This window comes from Triturus cristatus, chromosome 6, assembly GCF_964204655.1.
Source record: "Triturus cristatus chromosome 6, aTriCri1.1, whole genome shotgun sequence".
Taxonomy (NCBI): domain Eukaryota; kingdom Metazoa; phylum Chordata; class Amphibia; order Caudata; family Salamandridae; genus Triturus; species Triturus cristatus.
In genome coordinates, this window is record NC_140589.1 from 1,222,828,974 (window position 1) to 1,222,854,694 (window position 25,721).

Consider the following 25,721-nt stretch of genomic DNA (forward strand, 5'->3'; position numbering starts at 1 on the left):
GTTGCCATGTAGTTCCTTTCCCCCAACCACAGTAGCACTTCTAGTAGTGTGCACTACTTAAAATGTTGTGTTTTTATTCATTTGTTTAGGAAATGATATCCCAGGCATAAAAAAACATTGCTGGTCCTCACAGCTTCTAGTGATTAATGATTGGGTATTTTCGGACAGGGGGGAGCCAGCTTTACACAGAACCTACTATTCACACACTTCTGCATAAAATAGGTGCAGCGGATACGCCACTATGCATAAGAGGGTGCGTGCTGGTAGGCACCTTCTTTCAAATCCTGTTGGATTGCCCCATGATTCTCAGGAATACTGACAGGGGGAGACGGGCATGATGTCCATGGTATTATCTGTACGGGTGCCCATGGAAGCCAAATGGAGGCTATTGATGGTGCATGGTAAGGAGGACTGACCCAGGCATACCAGGCTCTGGCTGGCGCTGGCACCAGAAGTGGCGAAGTGCAACATCTCAGGACAATGGGGGAGCCCCCTCTCCCTGTCGATGTCGAGTGGGAGACTGACTTAGACTGCTGTCAAAGGGCAGAGGAAGTGGTCTACCATAGCAGAGGATGCGCTAAAACTTGGGAAAGGGCGTGGGACACCTGGCTGGAATACCGAGGCCCGACCCTTGGGGATATAGTAAAGCCACTCTCTTAGTGTCTGTGGCCTTTGGCTGAAGGAGTGGTGGAGTAGCGCTCATACCTGCTGCTATATAAAGGGCTAGTATGCAACTAATTATATGCTCAAAGGGTGTGATTTGGCCACCCAAAGTTTTTTGTATCTTATACCATACTGTACCCATGTATTTGCAATGCCTCTTCGGATTCTGCATTGTATGATGCGACCCTCCAACACTCCTGGAGGAGGGCCTTTATTCTGTCGCCAACTGGTGTTGTGTGGTGGGGCGGCTGACCAGCAGTGTCCCATGGCTGAGAAGCAGTCCTCTTTCTCTCAATCTGACACGAAAGGGCTGTTGTACTGTTTGTGGCTGCCAATGTTGCGCCGCTGGTTGTTGTTATTGTCCAGTGGGGTCGTAGGGTATCTTTGGTGCTGTGCCCTGGAAGCTTCCCTTTCCGACTGGTCTTCTCATGAGGGCTGGCCCCCTACGTGGGTGGCCTCATCCTGTAACATTCCCATTGCCCTGGCTGTGTCATTGTCCTTCTTTAACTGCTGGAGTGTTCGACTGCAGTGCCAAAAATGACTTCTCCAGTGAAGGTGGGGTTAATGAAACTTGCCCACACCTCACTTTTGAACCATGACACCCATAGCCAGATGTGTCTTCTGCAGTGTTGTGCCCGTAACCATCTGTCTACTGGCTGTGTCTGAGGCGTCGAGGGTGGATTTCAAGCATGTATTGGCGATGGTGTTTCCCTCATTCACTAGGACGGCTGCCCGTGAACCTTCACTGTGTGGTTGTTCCTCTCTCCATTTTTTGTCCTACCATCTCCACCCACTTGCTCTCTCTCCGGTGGAACTGGGGATGTTGGCACTCTTCCGTGCTGTCACCACTATTATGGAGCCTGCTGTGGTATTCCCTCTAATGTATAGTGAGTCAAATCTCCCTAACCAATCAAGCGACAGATCATTGCCCTTGGACTGGTGGTGTTGATTCCTAGGCGCAAAGTCTTGGCATTTTGCTTTGCAGTGTGCCCCAGTTCGTTAAGAGCTCCCGGAGCACCTGTCCATTTAGTTACCATTCGTGCAATACAGAAAATTGTCTGCTTAGTTGGTCTCTTGTCTCTGCTGGCAGGTGTATTGTTATTAAGGTTATTCTAATTTGAATTGCCCATGCCCATATTTCCTGGGTTAGTTTGGACAGAATGTGTGATTTTGTTACTCCTTGTTTGCTCAGATAGAAAATAATGGTTGCGTTGTCGAATTGAATTTGTCTGAAAGGCTTTAAGGCCAGGAAGACAGTCTTTAGTTCCAGGACATTCATGTGTCTCTCCAGTCTCTATTTGCCTCAATAGGTCCGCTGTTCTTTCATTGCCTTCTCTCACCGAATGTTTGTCCTTCCACATGCTGGTCGGTGGTTTTGGTTCTTTGTTCTTTTTTCCTCCACAGATGTCCCTTGTGGTAGATCTTCTCTCTCTCTCTGTCCTTGGCGATTATTTAGATGTCTGGCGCTTTTCTTTAGCATCCGTATAGCTTTGGCTCATGCTTCCAAGCCCAACATCGGAAAAATAAACCTGAAGATAGCGACCACGCACAGAGGCTTCCGAGGCGCACGTCTAATGACACAAGAGAATGCAAAAGAACACAAGAGTAGGGGCACAGCACTAAATGGCCGACAGTACAGAAAAACAAGAAAAAACAAGCATCGGCATAGCAATAGGTCTCGCCTTTGGGACCTTATAAGTGTTTAGTTAGACAGCACAATATCCTTGGTGCAACAACATCAAGTGTTGCATGGCTAAACACTTATAAGGTCCCAAAGGCGAGACCTATTGGCTATGCCAATGCTTGTTCTCTATGTAGGAGAAAATGGCGCGGCTGGGGCTCTCTCCCCTGCGCCTCACCAATCATAACGCTGCCATTGCAGCATTGTGATTGGCTTAGGGGAGCAGGAGGAGGGAGGCTGCCTAAAACCCAGGAGCAGCAGGAGGCCAGGAGCTGAGGCGGCAGCGCGTGATGGTGGACCTGGAGGAAGGTAGGTTTTTTAAATTTATGGCCACTAACCCACCCGCCCGTTTTGCCGGCCGTAACTGAATGGAGGGCTCACTAGGCAGGAGCGGAGTGCGCCGGCACATTTATGCTCATGTGAGCATTGTGATGAGGTGGGGGGTGGGTGTTTGCAGTAGGCAGGAGATTAAATGAATAGGGGAAGGGGGCTGCCCAGAGTTGAGAAGATTTACTTTACAACGAGGGTGGGGTGGCTTGCTTGTATTTTATTACAACTGCGGACAGTTTACCTAAAAAACATACCTTGTAAGTAAAAAAAAACTGAAGTATAAGACTTCACGTTTACATTTACTTCGTATTTAGGATGCAGTAAATGTAAACGTGAAGTCTTACACTTTTTTTTTTTTTTACTTACAAGGTCTCAAAGGCGTATGGCTATGCCAATGCTTTTTAACTGTGCTTCAGCGCCTCGTCAGTAGCATGAACCAATAGATGAGGGCAATTACACTACAACACAATGAAATGCACTTGTCCTGTTGAATTTAGTTTGCTATGTGACCTTCCCATAGAAAACTCAATTCAACAGGACAAGCGTGAAGTTTACAACATTGATACACCTTGATCTCAACAGACTAACTTTTGATAAATAAAAAGACGATTAAGCTTGTGGTTCTACCCACGCTTTTATACACCACAACGCCGTAAACCCCCCCCCCCCCCCACCTCTTTGCCAAACCCCCCCAAAAAAACATTCTTTGCTAAGTCAAGGCTGGACCTTCAGTTTCTAGTGAACCGGCTCTCTTAAGATTTAAAAGCTAAGAGCCGTGCGCAGAGTTGGAATTGCCACTATGAATAGTCCCCGTCTTCCTGGTGAGCGTTATACCAAAAATACTACATTTGTATGTTTACATACAGAGCGCGAAAATACACATATGCGTCGCCGTTAAAACATATCATCACTGCTATGCAATGTTAAAAACTGAGTATAATAAAACGCCAAAACTAAGTTTAACAACAGGCTGCCATTTTCTTAGCTGCATCTTACACATTTTACATGCAGGAGAAGTTAAAGGTACTATCTGCTAAACAAAAAAAAACGTAACAACTGAAGATCACCGATGCATTAACTAGCGTTGCAATGTCTACTAAACTGACTTGTGACACGAGGTTTTTGGTTGAATACTCAAAATGTGCATAGCCGGCCACACCCAAAATGGCACATCCGCCTTAGGGAATTGAAAAGGGTGTCATCTTGGGTGAGCCAGGTTTGCGCACAGCTTAAGACCAATTGACTCCCCTGCTCCAGACCGCGGGTTCTTATGGGTGTATAAAATGTGACAAAATCAACTTTCCTAATTGTTGCCTGACATCAAATTTTAGAACACACGAGCATTGGAAACGACTGACTACAGCTCAGCATGTTAATAATACCACTAAACCAGCTATACGCTTATTTTTTCCATTTATTATTTTTTTATCTATATCTAGAGGTGTTGGGAATGGGATAATTATGTTGGGATACTTTACTGGATCAAACTTAGTTGCGCCGTTCTATCCTGAAGCAAGCGCCTCTGGATTGAGGCAGTCCTGTCACGGGGTCGTACAAATTTAATGCGCCCAGCAGGCGGCTATGCTGCGCATTTTTCCCAACACCGGGGACTGCAGGCACAGTAAAGCACTAAGGCAAGGTGCGCACTGCCATCCTGGATGCTGTTAACACCACCCTCTTCATCCTGTCATAATGTACCCCACGCACATGGTTAATCTTATGCTAAAAATTCATACCAAATGATTATGCTTTAAACATTGATATGGTGGGGTACTTGAAAGGAGCAAGTCTTCCATATGAGACCGTGTGCCTATAGGCCATCCACCCACTCAATCTTCTTTTGTGGGTGTGCGGGGCCAGGGGAAAAGCGATTGTTATTATTTGCTCCCCTGCAATGTGCATCATAAAGCTCCTCGAAGGAGCAGCCCGATGGAGCAGCTCTCGAAGCAGCTACATGGCACATTGGGATCGCGGAGGCTTCAGGTGACCTGTCTTCCATCAGCTGATTCTATTGACGCAGGCAGTGAGTGGTGTATGTCGGTGTGGGCGTAAACTGGAGTCCGGAGTTGTATGTGTGCAAGTTGTTAGATATACGAACGGGGAAATGGAGCAAAGAATTACACCGAGAAGCGAGTTGGAGAAGCGCATTGAGATGCAACATGCCCCAGTAGCAATCCCGACAGGAGATTGCACAGTAACGACCTCTCCCCAGCCTGCAGCAGACTGACATGTCCCTCTCAAGAGTCGCTCACGAACCTGTGAGAGCGTGCGCATGCTCCTTAGCAACAGGTGAAACATACATAAGCAGGGCACATGCATGTAACAGCAAAGCCAGTAACCACTGGAGCATTTAATCCAGTGGTTATTGGAATACACGCTTGTGAGCACACGAGTGGCACGCGCGTGAGAGAGGGGGGGGGGGGGAGCAGGAGGCGAGCCCAAGAGTGGTGCGGGCGTGCAGTCTGCTCATTTTCAAGCACTGCACTCATGCTTGTGGCGCGCCGCTGCGAGCTCCCGCAAGGTGGATGCCGCCACAAGCACGAGTGTGTGCTTGAAAATAAGCAGAGCGACAGCTAGAGGTCCACCGCTGAAGCGCATGCGCGCTGCGTAGGCGAGACCTAAAGGACTAACTAAAGTTTCCTTTCCCAACCACTAGACGGAGGAATAATACACAGCATGTGAATCTAGAAAAAGATTCATGCTGCAAAACAGTAAGTATAGCCAATAGGCTAGAGCAGCAGTTTGGCCAGCTGTTCTTGGTTTTACAGAACAGGCAAGTCAGTTTTCATTCATTTAGCTTCCATGAAAGTATTATAAACTCTAGCTTTTACCAGACTGTGAATATCAAAAGGCAAATCCTCTTGACGACGCTCTGACAGAGTTGGTCTGCTATTAAAAATAAAACTACATTCCACGTTTCTTCTTCTTACACTGCAACAGATAAAGACAAAAAGGAAAACACTCCCTGCAGAAAAAAACACGGCTAAGCATGTTCACTCTGAGGCCATCCTTTTGCGTGGCTTCTGTAGGAAGCTATGACAGATTACTTTATACATGTTTATAGATTTGCTAACTCTTTCACACGAACTTCTTGTGACAGGAATACTAGCTTTAAAGCAGATCAACAGGCTACCAGCGGTTTCAATTTCGACAACATCCAATCAAGCACAAATATGCTAAGGCTCCTAACCTCACATTGTGGCTGCCAGGAAATATTCTGGAACAACCAAAACTCAAACGTCATATTCTCAGTGTCTGATTCTCATTTTCATGGATCAGCACCTCAGTGAAGAGAACATGTTCTTCCATCACACATCGAAGAAGTCAGAGAAGCTTTTAGGAGGGAATATTCCTCAATGTATAAGCTTACTTTAGATATGACTTGTATGTACATGCACAGACTAAGCCCATTGGATCTATGTAGACAGATATGCCTACCTGTTAGAAAAAGGTTTTGGAAGAGAGTTTCCGGGAAGCTAACTAACAAAGGTGATGTGGAGAAAGTGTCCTCTTATGGCAAAATTTGTAAACAAGGAACCCAAAGTGCTTGGATCAAATGCAGACTTTGCTACGTAAACCAATCCATTTGCGAGTGCCTCAGAACATAAACATGTAATGTTATTTAGACGTTTGGCTGTGCAATGAAATAAAGATGAAATCCTATAATCCGAAAAAAGAGTGTTCCACTGAATACTGACTCCATTATGCTTCTTCCCTCGGCCCTACTGCATTCTGATTTTTGTAATCTTCCCTTAAATGGTCCCCTCACCACACCGTTCAATCTACAGCACATCATGTTTTAGATGCTAAAATAAAAGTGCTCGCTAAGTATTCTGCTGCTTTTTGGAGAAGGCCTTTCTATATAAAATGCTTATCAACATTTATGTACATGTTAATTCTCCACACTGCCTTAATTTCCAGCTCACTTTCGAGGAGTCTTTGTATGCAGTTTGGAGTTGCACATAGTTATCTTATACGACTCTGGTCAATCTGTTTCTCACAAACAGAAATATTCATATGCTCCATGAAATACGAGGCCATTTACCATTCTTAAAAGGAAGACAAAGGTATTTGGAAAGTTAAAAACCAATTTGGAGTGGAAATATCTATGTTCTTCAAGTATGAAGATTTAAATCACAAAGAGATGTAGGCTTCTATCCCATTCCTTTTCAGAGATCTATTCAATATGCCTCTTTCTTATTTTTACCTTGATCCCCATTAACTTATTTCATAATGTTTATCCTGGCCAACTACTAGTTCCTTCCACTATGCCCTGAAGTGGCCTTTAGCGAACATGCAATTGCTTTATGAAATTCCTTCACAAATAATACATTGTACAACATCAGGGTTCGTTTCATAACAAGGAAAATCCAGGAAGTCTGCCAGTAGCACTGGGTTCTAAAAACGGCCCCCAGAAGTATTAAGAAGATGGTCTCATTGCTATCGGAGGAGTGCAGCAAAACAAAATAAAAATTAAACTCTGCCACCAAGAAAGCAGAGGCTCTAGCCACAGGAACTCAAATAATCAGCCAGTTGACCTGTCTCACTACAAGTGAGGCCAAAGGCACAGCCTGAACACTGCAGTTAAATCTACTGGGAAACAGAGATATAGGAGCAGAAGCAATAGACTCAAGAAAGAAGAGATTCATTGGGCAAGAAAGAGGGCAAATGATAGGAGTAGGAAAAAGAAATAAGGGCCAGGAAACAGCATCGGTGGATAGTAGTAGACTGACAATAGCATCAGCAGCGCCTGTGTCTAAATAACACGCATATGAAGCATAAGTTTTAATTGTTCCAACTTAAGAATAGACATATGGATGTATATAAAATACATACCTTGACAAGTTGGTCCTGTTTATGTTCCAACTCTCGGATTTCTTGGTTTAGAATCACAGCTACTTGTTGGGGCTGACTCCTGCATTTGCTACAGATGCCATGCTGGGTCAGGTCATCACAGACAGGACAATGCAATGTAGTGAAATACTGCGAGATAGTGCCTTTTCGACCGTCCTCACTTCGGGCTATAGAGCATGCTTTCTGCACCTAGAACGAGTAATTAAAAAGATATCACAAGTTTAAACTCTGAAGTCCATACAATAACCAAAAAAGTATTTATTATACAATTGACGGCGTGCACCCTTTGCCTTCCAATAGCCAATTTAGAAGAGAAAAAGATCAGGCTCCAAACAGAAGTTCCCCAATATTCAATTCCAGCTAAAAAACAGGAACATAAATTTACGCACCACAACCTGACTTGTAGTAACTGCCAGCACTATGGAGATTAAGGGCTTAATACCAAACCGATAATCCTTCAGAGCACACATTTAAAAGGTTTAGAAAACTTTTTGAATTGGACATGTTACTTCACTTTTTTTTGCTTTTCATTACTAACAGTTTTAAATACACTAGACAAAGCCCAGCGGAGTATGAACATGAGGGGCATATGAGTGATGAAACCAGAGAGGAGGGACATAGAATTTATATAAAAATATTTTGCTGTTTTAGGACATAGGATGTGCTAAAAGTGTATAAAAAATATAGCATTAAAGTCTATCAGCAATATGGGACACAACAGCATTTCAAAACATCATAGTTAGTGTATATATAATGAAGGGTGTGACCAGTCATTCACAAAGATGGCCTGATTGTTCTGCGTTCCATATGGAACCTAATAAAATTTGAAGTGGTCTCCCAAAAAGGGCAAACAACTTGGTGGAAACGCTGGCAAGAGGGAAGAGTGTAAAAAGGCAGCCGATTTGGAAGGCTCACATGCTTACGACAGATTCATATGGAGAGGAGAAAAGTTGAATTGAGCCTGTGATGAGAGCCAAGCAAAAGCAATTACATGTTGCCGCAGAATAACCTCCACCAGGGGCATAGCAGTGCTTGGCCTGATTGTCTGAAAGTAGGAAATCCTGTTCTGTTGAATAGGGGATTATCTTGTCACTCTGCAACAGCCAAATAAGTTTAAGCTGCACTAGCTGCACCTATTTCAAGCAGCTAGATTGGGCACAGACCCATGTCCAAATGAGAGAGTTGTAGTGGAGGAGGATGATGGAAGTCCAACAGCAGGAACCGTGAGCTGATTATTCGGTGGGATCAACCATTTGGGGGCTGTGAACCTTCAAGTCAGGTGGGAACGGACTGACTGACCCTCAAAAGAAAGGGACAAAATATTACAGAAGAGAGTTGGTCACCTTATTAGGGTCAGGTAAGAAGTTTGTCATCCACACAACAGTAGCATATAATATATGCTAGTGGAGGTGAACCAATGGATGTGATGAAATTAGGTATTATATGGTGTGGCTCTGCAACCTCACCATCTAATACACTTACAAACTCCTTTAGGAACATCAGGTTTCATTTGTCAAATCTTCAGCTCAACTCTGGGTGGCTCCGGCGTTGAGCAGCAAGCCTTACACAAAGAGACAAGTGTAAAGCATTTAAACAGCACAACAACAACTGAAGAAATCGACATGAAAGCAAAGAAATCTGACCCCAACCTACAAAAATAAACTGTATTTTTATGTATTTTTAGACACCACAACGAAAAAGATCCAGAAGTTACAAGGTATAGTAAATCAAATCATTTCACTCTACCGTGAACAAGCACTGGAAAATTCAACGAATATGATACTTGAAAGCTATTTCAGCAAAATGTTGGCCAACCTGTAACGCGGTCACTTAGAATCACTTTAGGTGACTAACTCCAGTGGTGAGCCAGTCAGGAAGACCAGCAAGGTCCTCAGAAACAGCTACCTCAGCAGGTGAAGCAGTCTTCAGTCAGTTCCAGACACTTTTATTCTTTGCAGGGCTTTCCTATGGAAGTGGTCCTGATGCAAGGCATGATGGAGTCTGTGGCTGCAATGCGGTCGACGGGTGTCTTGCTGGGACTACACCTCGGTCCCTGAAGGGGGCGAGGTGATCCAGGTCACAGGGTCAACATCCCTTGAAGTCCTCTCGGCCATGGCAGAAGTCTAGTCACCACTGGACTGCTGGTCGCCTGGTATCACGGTAACAGGACTATCCTTCCTGGGTCGATAACTGGTCCTCTGGAGGTCCCGGCAGCACTCCAATGGCACTCCTGGGCTCAGCAAACTTGGGTGCAGCTTTGTTCATCAGGTCTTGGTCCCTTGTGCTGCATCCCGGCAGTTGGCGGTGGGCTGAAGTCTTTGGGCTACTAACTAGTCCCAGCAGGATTCTTCAGCTGTTGTGTGCCTGTGCTGCAAACAGGAGGCCAGTCAGCTGACTCCTGGAGTCTCTTGGCTTTGGCTGGGTTCTAGGGATGACTTCTCCTTGAGCAGTGCAAATGAAACAATTGATGGACGGAATGCTGGGAAATACAAACATTCACCCCCAGTCAAAAGGATTGTATAGTTTCTTACCTGTCGGTGTAGTTTTGCAGCTTGAAGACTTTCGGGATTCACTATGCTGTGCATTATTCCGCCATCTAGTGGTTGGGTCCGGAATCGTAGGATTTTCTCTCATTTTTTTTTTTCGTGGCCCAGGTGGGCGTTGACATCCTACCATTTGGTGTCCTTCGTGACGTTGACACACTTCCTGCGGAAGCTCCCACCTTTGGTCGCCATCTTCGGATTCTTTTTTCTTGTTTTCATCTTTGCTGATCCATTTAACTATGTGTGCAGTTTAACCCCCCCATGTCCTCCCCTCTCATCGTTCTGGTGGAGGAGGGTGGGATCGCTAGTGAATCTGGAAAGTCTTCAAGCTGCAAAACTACACCGACAGGTAAGAAACTATACGTTTTGCAGCATGAATCTTTCTGGATTCACTATGCTGTGCATAGACTTAGTACCGGTTTGTCCTTATTGTGGTGGTTGGGTGGAAGATGAGCATTGGTTGCTGAAAATGTGTTGGAAGATCGTGTTGTGATGGTCACTGTTGGAGTTGGTTGTGTGAACGGTTCCCCTGTGATATGTTTTCCTTGTCCCCCCACGCCATTTCCTGGTGCACTGCGTGTGTGACAACCACTAGATCTTCCCAACTCTCTGTTGCCTGTGACCATTGCTGCTGTATCCATTCTTGGAATGGTCTCATGTGTAGTCGAATATTTGGGACCAGGTGGATGCATGACGCCATCATTCCCATTAGCTTGCTCACCGTCCTCACTGTCAGAACTTGGCCCTTGCGGTAAAGACGTGTTTCCTTCAGTATCGCCAATGTTCTCTTCCTGCTGGGGAACACTTTGGCCTGTATGGTGTCGATCTCTGCCCCTAAGAATATTTTGATTTGCTCCGGCTCGGTTGACTATTTCTTCCAATGAATTGAGAAACCCAGCTGGCTCAGTGTTTGTACGACCTGCTGGATGTGCTCTTGCAGTGGCTGTATGAACTTGCCTTTACGAGCCAGTCGTCGAGGTAGGGTATTCCTTGCCTTCGTAGGTGCGCTGCTACTGCTGCTAGTCATTTTGTAAACACCCTTGGTGCGGATTTGAGTCCGAATGCCAGTACTATGAACTGGTAGTGAGTTTGGTTGATCACAAACCTCAGTAGACGTTTGTGCTTGTGGTTGATGGGGATGTGTAAGTACGTGTCCTTTAAATCTATAGTTGCCATGTAATCTCCTTGCTGCATTTGTGGTATTACCTCCTGTAGGAAAGTCATTTTGAAACTTTGAGTTCTTATGAATTTGTTCAAGAACCTTAGGTCTAGGATAGGTCTTAGCGTTTCTTCGACCTTCGGCACGAGGAAATAAGTGGAGTAAACCTCCTTGTTCCTTTGGTTGTGCGGTACTACCTTTATCGATTCCTTGCTAAGCAGCTCCTGCGCTTCCAGTTGAAAGAGCGAAAGCTCCTTTGCCAAGTGTGCCTTGTTTCTTGCTTTTCTGTTTGGAGGTTGTTTTTCTAGCTCTATGCAGTAACCGTATTGTATGATGTTTAGAATCCATTTGTCTGTAGTGACCTTCCTCCACTCCTTGAGGAAGTCTTTTATCCTGCCTCCTACTTGATTTGTGTGTTCGAGGGACTGTTTTTTGTGTAACGTCAGGTTTCTGTTTTTCTCTATGTCTTTGAGCCCACCCGAGGTGTTGCTAGGGTGGGTGATTGCTTCATGATGAAGTCACTTGGAGGAAGGCTGTTGCCCTCCTCTTAGTTTCTGTCCTCGTCCGTTTGCGCACCCTCGAAACCCGCGGGGCTGGTACTGCCAGTTCTGCTGCTGCTGTCCCTGCTGCTGCTGGCCTTGGTTGTTCCCTTGATAGCCCTATTGGAACGTTTGGTGCGACGTGGTAGGTACGTTGCCTCCCCTACCACCTGGCCTTCTTGTGGGTGTACCCCTTCTCATTCCTCTGAACTGCAGCGCTCCCATGGACCTTGCGGTCTCGTTGCCTTGTCTGGTGGTGGTCCAGCATTTGAGGGTACATTGGCCCTTTTCCGAGCCGTTGCCGTAATTATGGAATCGTCTGGAACTGACCCCTGGATTTATACAGGGTCCTTTGAGGAATGCTTATAATTCTTCTCCAATCTTGGAGTCACTGCTTTGCATACTGCTGGTTCTTTAAAGGCATCCCTTCCTTGGTCCAGCACACTAGGGAGCATGGGCAGGAACTGGCTCCTAGTTTGTTGAGGCAGTACAGTTTCCAGGCGGAAACATGCCTTGGGCTTCTCTTCCTCCAATTTTACCCCATATGTCTGTGCAGCCTTTTGGACGACCATATTGTAGATCCCTATGTCGTCTGGCAGTGAAGGCCTCGAAGGGTATGTGTCTACCCCTTCCTCCAGCAAACTGGCGTCGAGGTCATGCCACTCCAAGTCTTGTGCCTCCGAGGACGTAGAGTCCCGGTAGGTCTGCTGATCCTCGTTTTCTTAATACAGGGCTTCTTCCTCTTGTTCCTCGACCGGTTCAGGCATTTTCGGAGGTTTGGTGTCCTTGTCGTCTCTTTCGACGACAAACGCGGGTTTCGGCGGGATGGTGAATTGGCTCATCCTTTCGTCGAAGTCCCTTTTCTGCTGCAGGATACTCACCATTTCGGCCTCGAGCCTCCTCTTCTTCCTTTCCATCTCGGCGGCCTGTTCAGCGTCGAGGGCTGGAGCACTTCGCTTCGATGTCAAAGTAGTTGTTGGCCCTTCTTTTCTCTGCACCGAGGTGTCCTTCTGGAGGGCATTCTTCGACGGCCTAGATTTTTCGCGGGCTTTCGCCATCTGGGAGTTCTTTTAGAAGGATCCGCTGGGCTGTTTGTCCGTGGGTGCTGTTGCTTTTGCCGAATGTTTTGGTGGCAATGCTCCCTTCGAGGACTTAGCTTAACTCCTACGAGTGTCGCTCGGGGCTTTAGCTTCACCCTTTCGAGTGTCGCTCTAGTGTCTGGGGGTCGACGACTCCCTTACCTCCTTCGACGTCTTCTTTTGGACCTCGACGACCGTGCAGTCTTCCGGTCCCTCGGCTATGTTGTCTTCCTCTCCACTAGAGGCGCCCAAGTCTCGGAGCGAAGGAGGTGGCCCCTGCCCCTGCATGTTGTAGTTCGCCCTTCGCTGCCTCTCTCTTACTCGGAGTGTCTAGGGTGTGAACGCCGAGCACACGTTGCAGTCCTCGCTGCTGTGGTCGAGCGGCAGGCAGAGGTTGCAGACTGGATGCTGGTCCTTCTGGGCGTATTTGTGGTGGCAGTTGGTACAAAACTTGAAAGGTGTTTTGTCCATCCCAGCGCTCAGGGAGCCCCCTGCGAGCGGATTCTCAGTTGAATGTCGAGATCTCGGTCGAAACCTTCGTCCCGGTTACCTGACCTTTAGTCTGGTGTGCTGAAAACATTGATTTTCGTTGATTTTCTCCTCTTAATTTTGATTCCTCTTCCAAAACTCTGGAACTCTTCGGTAACGATCCAGACCCAACGGTGGAAAAAAGAATCTGAAGATGGCGACCAAAGATAGGAGCTTCCGCAGGAAGGGCGTCAACGTCACGAAGGACACCAAATGGTGGGATGTCAACGCCCACCTGGGCCACGAAAAAAAAAAAAAAAAAAAGAAGAAAGAGAAAATTATACGAGTCCGGACCCAACCACTAGATGGCGGGATAATGCACAGCATAGTCAATCCAGCCCGAAATGCCAAGCCAGGTCCTCCCTGGACCGGAAACAAGCATCCTGGGACCGATTTCAGGGCATCACCCTTCATCAGCCAAGCTAGCTTGAATCCAGTGGTGTAGTGAGCATGGGACTCACATCTGGGCATACCCTTACCACTTAGGGTGACATATGCTTAAGAAACAATTGATGGACGGAATGCTGGGCAATGCAAACATTCACCCTCAGTCAAAAGGATCTGGGTTTAATCCATCATTCTTTTGCACACCACACCACCCTAGTATGGACCCAGCCATATGCAAATCAGTCTTGACCCTGTTCCTTGTGGGAACAGTCCAGCCTGAACTGCCTGGACCGGAAAAAAGCTTCCTGAGACCGGTTTCAGGGCATCACTGTTAAGCTGACATCCTGGCTGATGAGGGGTGAAACCCCGAAACCGGTCCTAGGATGCTTGTTTCCAGTCCAGGGATGACCTGGCCTGGCAGTTCGGGCTGGACAGTTCCTACTGGGCACATGGTCAGGACTGATTTGCATATGGCTGGGTCCAAACTGGAATGGCATGGTGAGCAAAAAAACGATGGATTTAGGTCCAGATCTCTGGACTGGGGTGAATGTATGACATTGTTCGGCATTCTGTCCATCAATTGTTTTTTGCATTTGTCACCCCCGAGTGCAACGGGTATGACCAGACGTGGGTCCTGTGCTTGCCATTCCACTGGAATCAAGCTATCCTGGCTGATTAGGGGTGAAACCCCAAAAGCAGTCCTAGGATGCTTGTTTCCTGTCCAGGGAGGACCTGGCCTGGCAGTTCGGGCTGGACTGCTCCCATTGGGCACAGTGTCAGGACTGATTTGCATATGGCGAGGTCCAAACTGGAATTGCATGTTGAGCAAAAATACAATGGATTTAGGCCCAGATCTCAGTACTGGGGTGAATGTATGACATTATTCTTCATTCTGTCCATCAATTGTTCTTTTTGCGTTCTCATTGAACAGGACATGTTAGGCACAGTACTTTTCCTTTGCTAGCCACCAGGTCCATCTGATGATATGCAGCCTCTTTACCAGTTCCATGGTGCAGCAGGGCAGTCCTTCGTCGGTACTTCCTCCAGTCCAGTTGAGATCGGTTTTCAGGGTTTCAGTAGTGCCCTACGTATGCTCACAACATGCCCTCAGGGAAGGGTGTGGTTGGTAGCCAATAGGATACCAGGTTCCCTTCCTGCGAAGTGTAGCATCTGGGCATCCTAGGATACACTATTCTGCCCAATTCCAATATGGCAGGACCACTCTCCGGGCGTGTGGAGCTCCCTAGCCCAACCCAGAGGTGTGCCAACCAAGGGGCTAAACGCCCCTGGGAAAAAGTTTGGCATGTGGCTCCCCTCTCCTGTACCTGGTACCAGCCTGTCTGCCTGAACAATGGAGCAGCCTCTCTTCAAAGTCTTACCCACTTGCCTTCAAAGGCCGCCAACACCATGTGGCTTCCTGCAGGAGGGAGGTCACACCTCCTTTCAGAGTATGTCCATATTCTATCCTTTCCAGGTAGTTAGCACATCTCCCCAGAAGGGCAGAAAGCTGTCTCAGCGACAGGACCCCATGTGCAGCTGGTATGGGCCGGTGAAGGCAACAAAGTGGTAAATTTGCTAAAGTTTCACACTGCAACTTGTTACATTAATTTGAACCAGGGAATCAAGTTGGGCTTAACTGTAATGAATTGTTTGATACCTTGGATGACTCACTTTGGTTGCACTGTTCCAGATTTAGCACAGCTAAGGAGTCAGTGTGCAACTCTGTACTCGCCAATTTGGTGACCAAGCCTTTCCACAGTAAGAACGACAGCTGTGCATTTTGCTAGTTCTGCCCGCTAGTTATGATGCGCCCTGCCTTAGGACTCGATAGGCCTGCCACAGGGTGAAATACACATATAGTCTGACTTTGCCATTACTATAAATGGCAAAATCAGACCATCAGTTTAAACTGCTCTTCCAGCCTGCAACGGCAGGCTGGGAGTCTAGTTTTACTCATGTCACACCCAGGGTGGCACAACTAGTTCTGGAGAACCTGAGTTGACCCTCTAACCTACATGCGCTGGGTGTCATTTACTAGGGACTGACAGGCTAGTTAGTTTAGTCAATTGGGTATGAGCGATTTAGATATACCAGTTTAAAGGTAAGGACACAGGCACTGGGGAACGGTTAGCAGGACTCAGATCATTCTGAGTTGAAAAACCAGCACCATCTGTCCAGAAACTTGGGGGTGACCATACAAAAGTGTTAAAGAGAGGGGTGGGGAAGAGGACACTGATTTCTTTAATCCTGAGGTTTCAATTAAAAATAATTGCCAATTATAGAGCTTGTGCTGGCAGCTACAGAGACGGTGAAATGAAGGTGTCCGGATTCCTTTTAATCATTTTGAGTCCTCTTTAAGATCTGTGAATGTCTTCTCTGTGTACCCAATCCTTAAACTAGAATTCTAGTTTACTGTAATGTTTGTTTAGATAGTTGTATAAAGAAATTGAAAAACTAGTTCTGAAGCTGCCCCAAAACAAATTATTTTCAAGTGCCAAAGTTGAGGTCTTTCGTGGCTATACTAAGACCTTCCAGCCTCCTGAGACCTCTGTAGGTAGCCATAAGAGAAATGAAATTATATTTTCTCTGGAGATGTAAGGAAGCATGAAGCCTTTTGAGACCAAGAATCTGGAACTGAAAAATCTTAGACCCAATCCACCAAGCCTATGCTCCAGGCATTCAGGGCAAAATCTGTTCAGGAGAGCCTTCCGTTGGTGCTGGTGACAGAATAGAGACTCTGGATGTGGTTAGTGTATACTTGTAATCTTTTCTGATATCAGTCAAATTCATGATAGACCTGAGTGAATAAAGAATCTTCTGCATACTCTGGACAAAAGGGGAAGAACCGTTATGTTATTTTCTGGGTTTTGTAAAGCACTCTGCTACTCTTACAGACATCCTGTACTTATCGAAAACCCCAAATAGAAAATGCAAAAGAGAATCTAGCGATTAACTACCAAATAGCCAAGTAATTTTCTGAAAGGTACAACATAGTTAATGAGTTGCAAGGAAGGAGGGAAGGTATTATCCTGGCTTTGAGAATCTTGGGAATAACTAATGAGCCTTTTATGTAGGAGTACATATTGCAAAGAGGATGGGAAAGGAAGATTATTTTGTGCGCAAATGAGGGACTGTTTCCCATAGAAGACTTTGGGACAAATGATTAGGTTTTTTGCATTGGACTCACCTGCCAACAGACAATGTAAATACTTTAGATGATACAACAAACGTCCACTAGAGAGTCCAAGAAGAATTTAGTCCTGGTACTAAAGGAGCGCCATAAGTTGTTTAGTCCTAGTAATGAAGAAGCTGGATCAACAATGTCTAATACGGTCACCAAGCGATTACATATGGAATGTTGATAGCCAATATTGGGACTCACAGAGGCTTGAAACTTTGGGAATTCATTGCAGCGATCTATTAAACAATACAATCACGTGTTGTACGCTTTTGTTAAGCCTGTAGGGTCCAGCAAGGAAATGTGTTTCCATGCAGAATTGCGTTACTGCTTGTGATGTTGTGGTACTATATGTGCTTAGGTTAGGAGCAAAGCATTTGTGCTGAAGCCCTACCAGCAAACCTTTTTATGCAGCACTACTGTCAAACTGTACCATGCATTCCACATTGCAACTAGTGCCTTCCATCCCCTACGGACAATCACACTCTAGCTCATGCAAACCAAATTCCCAGCTGCACTGAGAGCTGCATCATCGAGAACGAAAACACGCCAATAAAATTACCCTCTAGATTCATCCCTAAACTGAAAATGTAACCTAGTGGATTAGCTTTACAGAAGAATATTAAATGATATTTGGCTATCTTAGATAAGAAAAACTGCTGGAATTATCTATGAGGGCCACAGTGCTCGAAACCAGTGAAGTACTTAGGCACCTTAGTAAATAATCTGCAGCAGAAAATGACTGAGTTAAATTATATGACTATGAGGGAACAAAATGAATTCCAGGCGTGGCACCCAATCACTCTGTCCATAGAAGACAGACTAACCTATTTAAAATGGTTATACTTTCAAAATGCATCTTTCTTTTTCAAGCCCTCTCCGTACACCTCAATTCATTTCCTTTGTACATTCAATTACATGATTAGGGCAGCAAAAGATTAGATAGCAGATATGCTACCAGAGTTGGGGGATTATTTTGCTTACAGAGCTGTGCAATATTTAAAGAGGCTGCTTATAATCACAATGGCAGACGAACAGTTTAATTGTGCAATAAACAAATGACTAAGGAATGCAGCGCATGTGATTTTTGGCTGTTCCATAACTCTAATTTTTTATGAACTATTAGGCCTCTGTCAGATCTATGCCTGACAAGCATGCTCATTCTTAAAACACTAGACAATCAGGTCTGACTGTGAAAAAGTTCTTGGAAAGAACACAGATGCTGGTTTTTAGTCCGGGGCCAACGGGGGGACCTGGATTACATACAAATATAGAAGAAGGACAACTTATTTTTTATTGTTTTATTTTCAATTTTGCTGGAAAAAGCATAACATAAAATGAAATAGTGGCACAGTCAATGTTGGCAACATGATGACATGCAACTTGCAGTTATGATAGAGCACTGAACATACAATTCCTGGTACCATTGTCTGCTATCATAATCAGTTAAGTTAACCCTAAAAGTAACAAGCAATTCTTCACAATTGAGCTCTGTGTGCCTCAAACTCCCTCCATGTCGATCACTACCCCAATGGGGCCTCAGTATGGAAGGTCCCCTTGCCACTAGGGCTATGATTACTGCCTGTCTCCACTACTACCACCACCAGCTAGGATCGCTTCGAGTTGGAAGAAGTGATGCACTGCAGGCCTTGCACTACCACATCGCAGTGGATGCGCCCCACCTATCCTATCAAGGGAGTTGGCCTCCCCATCCAAATCCGCAGCAGCAGACACGTCACCTTACACCTCTGCCACTTCATACAACATGCTCTCCCACTCCCAACAATCATCGTCTGGGGGCTCATTGGTGCAAACCTCTTTCACACGCCTGAGTTCCAACCAAGCCCATTCAGTTAGATCCCTGGACCAGGTAAGTATCATGGATCTGAGGGCAGACATTGACCGGAGAGCAACTCTGCACTTGGCGAGTAAAAGACTCAGTTGTGCTGATCTAGATCGAGTCCTACCTTCCTTAGGACATGGCATAAGGACCAGCAGGCAGTGCTTAGCTGCAATCTCAAAGCAAATGTTGGTAGCCTGTTGCAAGTAACAGACCACCTCTTGCCAATACAAGGCTATGCTGCTACAACTCCAGATCAAATGTGTAAATCCTTCTCCACTCTTCCTGCATCTTGGGCATTCATCCATAGGGGTGGGGTTTATTCAACTAAGTCTCGCGGGGGCCAGATCCGCTTGGTGTAGGACATAATAGTGAGACAATTTAAAGCGAGCATTACTGGACACCTTTTTACCGGGGCACAGTTTTATTGCATTCTACATCAATGATGTGCTCTGGTAGAACTGCTTCCCAACCTTCCTGTGCTTGATAGTCAACGTGTGTTTGATTGTCTTTGAGGGCCTGTATAGATTGGACAACAATCTCCTGGAAGATCCTAGTTCCAGTATCATCCACAGTGTACAGGCCTCTGACTGTGTTGCCGGGAAAACTGAACCACAGCCGCCTTGCTACTCGGGTCAGGGCAGCAAATTGCAATAACTGACCCAGGCCCTCTCCAATCTTCCCACGTGCGTCTTGAAAAGTGATACAATTGTCTGCCTGGTAGAGATTCCCGAGCGTCTCACATCCTTCCTCCCTTCCTCCCTCTACCCAGCCACAGACAGCTTGCAGCTAAGTTTTGCAAACGAGGGTATCCACCATATCGTGAGTTTCCTGTAAAATGGTGTCGCACGTGGTACTCTCTTGGTAGCCCCCACCTATGCCCGAGTGACCTGCTGAAAGACGAATGGATGAGATTTATCGCACCGAACATCAATATATTCGTCAAGGCTCTCGCTAGGAGGCGCTTCACCTAATAATCACCTTCCGCACACTATCATGCCCCGTGTTGCAGCTGCGACACCAGGTAGTACAACTCTAGGCCCAGCAGTTCCAGACCCCTTCATGTAGGGTCTAGCTTGAGGATTTCTAGGTCTACCCTAATGCACTTGCTGGCCCAGATCAGTGCCACCAGTAGGTTATCGAGTTCCGTAAAGGTACTTCTGGAAATCATTCATTGCAAGTTCTGTAGTATGTACAAACACCTTGGGGCAAATACCATTTTCACCAAGGACATTCTACCCGCTACCGACAGCGTCAATGTTTGCCAAAATGTCACCGAAGGCTCGCAGACCAGTCAGTACCCTACCCATATGGAGAGAAAATTGCTTCTCCTCTGTGTGTGCTACTTGGATCCCCAAATATTTGACCGCCACCCGCTCCCATCGCAGCCCAACCTGTGACAAAGCTTCCAAGGGCTTGTACTCCAGTCCCACCAGGGGGAATATTAATGGTTTACCCGAAGACCAGATGCCTCACCGAATCCCCACTGCTCCTGCATAAGGAGCAGCACTGAGATCTCAGGGTGTCGTAGGTAGATGACGACATCGTCAACGTATAAAGAGATTAAGTGATCTGTTGCCCCCACCCGTATGGCCCAACTCAGCCGGTAAGCGAATTGCTAGGGGCTGCACTGTCAGGTCGAACAGCAGTGAGGAGAGCCGAAATCCTGCCCTTTACCCCACTCTATGTTACTGACTTCTGATATATAGACGCGCAGCCTGATTCTTGCCAAGGGATTCACACAAAAGCAAGGAGATCCATTAAACAAATACAGGGTTGAATTCCATGTGCTTCAGTATCTCCCATAAGTCGTCCCAATACAGGGTGTCATAGGCCCTCTCGATATCCAAGGTAATCAACGCTCCAGCATACAGGGCAACCGCCCACTCGATGAGTCAGATGTTGGTACAGGGAGAGAATGGGCAGGATTAGGTAGGATAATGGTGGGGTGCTGGTGAGCTCCTCTCTAGCATGTCTTGTTGGCCATGCCCCCAAGGGCAACTTAATGTTTTCTTCATGTAACCAAGGGAATTGTGGGATTTATGTACTGTTTGTTTAAATATTAACAATACGGAAAATGTTACTTACCCAGTAAGCATCTGTTCATGGCATGTAGAGCTATAGATTCACTTGCTTTGCATACTCTTGCCATCTAGTGTTGGGTCCAGATGTTTGCAAGTTATTTTTCTTCCAAGAAGTCTTTCCAGTCACAAGGTAGGTGACTCCTCCTTTCGGTGATAGTGCACATGGATATCAACTCCATTGTTAGATTGTTTTCACCGGGGAGTGTGAGAATGGAGTTAGTAAAGGTAGAATAGAGATGTCTATGCGTATGTATCTAAGATCTGAAAGAACTGCAACAGGTATAGGTACCCGGGGAGGCGGGTGGGCGCAAGTGAATCTACAGCTCTACATGCCGAGGACAGATGCTTACTAGGTAAGTAACATTTTCCGTTCGAGGCATGTGAGCTGTAGATTACATGCTTTGCATAGACTATACAGCAGTATTCTCCCAAAGCAGTGGCTAACCTGTAGCTATTGCAGTTGTTTGAAAAAGTGTTTTAAGTACTGCCTTGCCTACATTAGCTTTTTGCCTCGCTGATGCATCACACAATAGTGTTTGGTGAATATGTGCGGTGTAGACCATGTTGCTGCCTTACAGATGTCAGCGAAGGGAATATTCCCTAAGAAGGCCATAGTAGCTCCTATTTTGCATGTTGAATGCACTGTAGGGGGTATTGGCTATGTTCTTTTTGCTTTTGTATAACATGTTTGGATACTTTTAACAATCCATCTCACAATACCAGATTTAGAAATGGGATTGATTTTGTGTGGTGGAGAAAAAGCAACAAAGAGCTGCTTTGTCTTACGAAAATCTTTTCTTCTTTCTACATAATATAGTAGAGCTCTTCTAAGTGTGTGTAGAGCTCGTTCTGCTACAGAATCAGGTTGAGGAAAATACACAGGTAACTCAACCGATTGATTGATGTGAAAAGCAGAAACCATTTTTAAAAGAAATTTGTGATTGGTTTGAAGAACCGCCTTGTCTTTGTGAAGTTGAAAGAAAGGCTCTTGTATAGTTAGTGCATTGAGTTCACCAATTCTCCTTAAGGAAGTGATTGCAATAAGAAAAGCAACCTTCCATGAGAGAAATTTAGTTGACACTTGTACATTGGCTCAAAAGGTGGTCCCATTAGCCTTGTAAGGACTATGTTCAAGTTCCATACTGGTACAGGTGGAGCACTTGGTGGTATTACTCTTTTTAGTCCTTCCATAAAGGCTTTAATTACTGGTACTCTGAATAAAGATAAGTGTTATCTGTTTCGTAAGTATGCAGCTACTGCTGCTAAACTAATCCAAGTTGCTGTAAGTGTAAGAGATAACAGATGATGTTTTGTACTGAAGAATCAAGGGGATTGATACTGTTATTGTTACAACATATAACACGTTTCTACTTTGCTGCATAACATGCCTTAGTAGTAGGTCTCCTAGCCTCCTTTAGGATAATCATACAGTCTGGTGGTAATTGTAAATAACCAAACTCTATGACTTCAGGCACCAAACTGCCAGGTTGAGTTCTTGGAGATTTGGATGCCTGATTTCTCCATGGCTCTGAGTGAGAAGACTGGAGTTGAGATGCAGCCTTCGGTGTGGAACTACTGACAGCTCCAGCAGGGTGGTGAACCAGGGTTGACGTGCTCATGTGGGAGCTATGAGAATCAGTGTGAGGGATGTTTGCCTGAGCTTCGAACTACAAGCAGAATGAGTTGGAGAGGCGGAAAAGTGTAGGCAAATATCCTTGACCAGTTCATACATAAGGCATTGCCTTTGGATAGTGGGTGTAGGAGCCTGGAGGCGAAGCTTGGGCATTGTGAGCTGTGGCGAACAGGTCTATGTGAGGAAATCGCCATTCCTGAAAGTAGGGAAGAAGAATTTGGAGATGAAGTTCCCACTCGTGGATTTGCTGTCTCTGTCTGCTGAGAAGGTCTACAATTTGATTGTTTACTCCTGGTCTGATGTTCTGCTAGGAGATAACATTTGTGATGTATGGCCCATTTCCAAATGGCTTGTGCTAGGCATGACAGTTGGAGAGAGTGTGTCTCCCCCTGTTTTTGTATGTAGTGCATAGCTGTCATGTTGTCTGAGCGAACTAAGACAGTTTTGCCTATAAGGTGAGTTTGAAAGGCTTTGAGCGCTAGAAACAGTACTAGTAGCTCTAGGCGATTGATATGTAGGCTCCTGTATTTTAAGAGTCCATAATCCTAGGATTGTGTGACTCTGTAGGTGAGCGCCCCAACCAGTGAGCGATGTGTCTGCTGTTAGCACTGTCTGTGGGGCAGGGTCGAGAAAGGGCTGCCCTTTGGATACATTTTGTGGGTTCCACTACTGCAGAGAGCCAAGGGTGCGGTCATCCACCAACACTAGATTGGTTAACTGACCCTGCGACTGGTTCCACTGACTTGCTAAACATTCTTGAAGGGGAAGCATGTGAAGTCTTTTGTGGGTGACAATTATAATGCAAGAGGCCATCATGCCTAGCAGTTTCATGAAGACTCTTGCTGGCAATGATTGGTTGGACTGAAATTGAGTGAGAAGGGGCAGAATACTGTGAATCCTGGTTGTATTGGGAGAGGCTAGAGCTTTGTGAGCGTCTATCGTGGCTCCCAGATACGTTTGTGTGTTGGAAGGCTATAGATGAAACTTCAACGCATTTACTGTTAACCCTAGTTGGTGAAGTAAGTGAATAGTGGTTTGAGTGTGTTGGAGACACATTTGGTAAGTACTGGCTTTGATGAGCCAGTCGTCCAGGTATGGGAAGACATAGACCTGTTGTTTTCTCAGATGTGCTGTGACTACTGCCAGACATTTGGTAAATACCCTGGGAGCAGTGGTGACTCCAAACGGTAGTACTTTCAATAGGTAATGATGACCAGCTATAATGAATCTGAGGTATTTGCGATGAGCGGGATGAGTTGAAATGTGGAAATATGCGTCTTAGGTCTAGAGTAGACATAAAATCGCCCTGCTGTAGAAGCAGGAGCACTTGTTGAAGTGTTACCATGTGGAAATGCTTTGATAGTATATAGAGGTTTAGTTCTCTGAGATCTAGAATAAGTCTCAAGGATCCGTCCTTTGGGGATGAGAAAGTACAGGGAGTACACGAAGTACAGGGAGTACACGCCTGTCCCCTGATGTTGTAACAGCACAGGTTCTATGGCTCTTTTGGAGAGGAGAGACTGGACTTCTTGCTGTAGTAGATGTAACTGTTCTGGTGGTATGTTTGAAGGACTGTTGGCAAGCTCCAGGCAATAACCAAGTTGGATAATTCCAAACACCCATTTTTCTGTAGTGATAAATTGCCAAATGGGGAGAAATTGTAGAAGAAGGGGTTAAATGATCGGGGGAGGGGGGGGGGGGTGTAGTCAAGTCACTGCTTGTTAGGGGAGGGGGAATTACGTGATGCAGAACCCTTGCCTTGACCTTTGTTGTTGTTACATCTATCTCCTTCTCTAAAGAAACCCGTTGTAGAGGAAGATTGACTGTTGCCTTTGTATGAGGTAGCAGTATTGCCTGAGGACATGGTTTTCGAACTTCCACGGTAGAAGGAGTGACGGAAGGAGCCCAGATGAGAGGGAGACTACAAAGCTCCCATAGACTTGGCTACCTCTGTGTCTTTTTTCATTTTTTCTAAGGACTTATCTACTTCGGTCCTGAAGAGAGATTCCTTGTCAAAAGAAGTATTTAAAATATATGTTTGTTTTTTTTACGGAGATTTATATGGCGTTTTATATAGCGCGAACTTGACCCGAAGGTACTGAGTATCAGAGCGCTTTACACTAGCACCAGTAGCGTAACATGAGGACACATTTATTTTTTGTTAGGCACGGGGAGATTAAGTTATTTGCCACAAATCACAGGATATTCAAAGTCACTGCTACGAATCGAACCCGGTTCCCCAGATTCAAGGTCGACCGCTGTAGGAAAGTGGCTCTGTATATACTGTTCCCAAATAGGTACAGTGTGTACAGAATCCACAGTCCCCAGAGGTTTGGAAGAGGCTAAAGTTGGATATAACCTTACTCTCTAAAGTGGTAGCTTGGTCTAGCAGTAAGGCAGTATCAGAGGACAGTGGAAAGCATTTTTTGTACACACTAGTCAGCAAATGGTCTCACACACTCAACAACTGAACGCTAGGCCAATGGTTTGTATATAAAAATATATGGCTGTTTTATTTTAGAACCAACAATAGGTATCAATATATACTTTCTCAGAAGGAGATGCTTTAGTTAAATACTTTGCAATAGGCAATTGACTTTTGAATGCAATATTTACAGTTTGTTGGAATAGGCAACACAATTTCAAATACAATAATACATTGAGCTCCTTGGGAATTTTAAGTCAAATGCAATTGATTACTTTTCAGGATTACTTTTCTAACTCCAGGAATGGACCCTAGGTTCAGTCCTGGGACAGTTCTTGGAAACAAGTGAGTAAATACGTTTTAGTTACTGTTGTGCTTTTTAAACAATATTTTGGTATTTTAAAAGTTGACAGAAACTTTTTCTAATCAAATTACCAATGTTATCCTATGGGAGGAAATACACTTAGCAGGTAAGTGGGGTTATGGTTACTTTTTCGGGTTCAGTGTTGGATCCTGGACCCAGCACTAGTATACCACCTGTAAGCAGTTGATAGAATGCATTTAGGTTATACAGGCGATTTTTAACGAATATTTGTAAGTTTGCAAACTCAACACTTAGAAGAAATTTCACAGAAAAACAGTCAATGGTTTCCTATGAGAGAAAGTTCAAGGTACCGGTAGAACAAGTTACTTACCTTCGGTAACGCTTTTTCTGGTGGATACAGTATCTGCCTGTGGATTCCTCACCTTGTGAATATCCCCTGTGCCAGCAACATTCGGAAACTTTTGTAGCAGTCC

The 25,721-nt window shown here is 45.4% G+C and overlaps 1 protein-coding gene across 2 annotated transcripts in view; it reads right to left on the reverse strand.

The window, feature by feature from the left end:
* REV3L (REV3 like, DNA directed polymerase zeta catalytic subunit) overlaps window positions 1-25,721 on the reverse strand; it is a 1,079,635-nt gene that overhangs the window by 37,929 nt on the left and 1,015,985 nt on the right. For both annotated transcript variants that reach the window (XM_085612140.1, XM_085612139.1), the window contains exon 31: window positions 7,511-7,717. In XM_085612140.1, coding sequence (XP_085468266.1) covers window positions 7,511-7,717 — 207 coding nt within the window. The remainder of the gene's footprint in view (window positions 1-7,510; window positions 7,718-25,721) is intronic.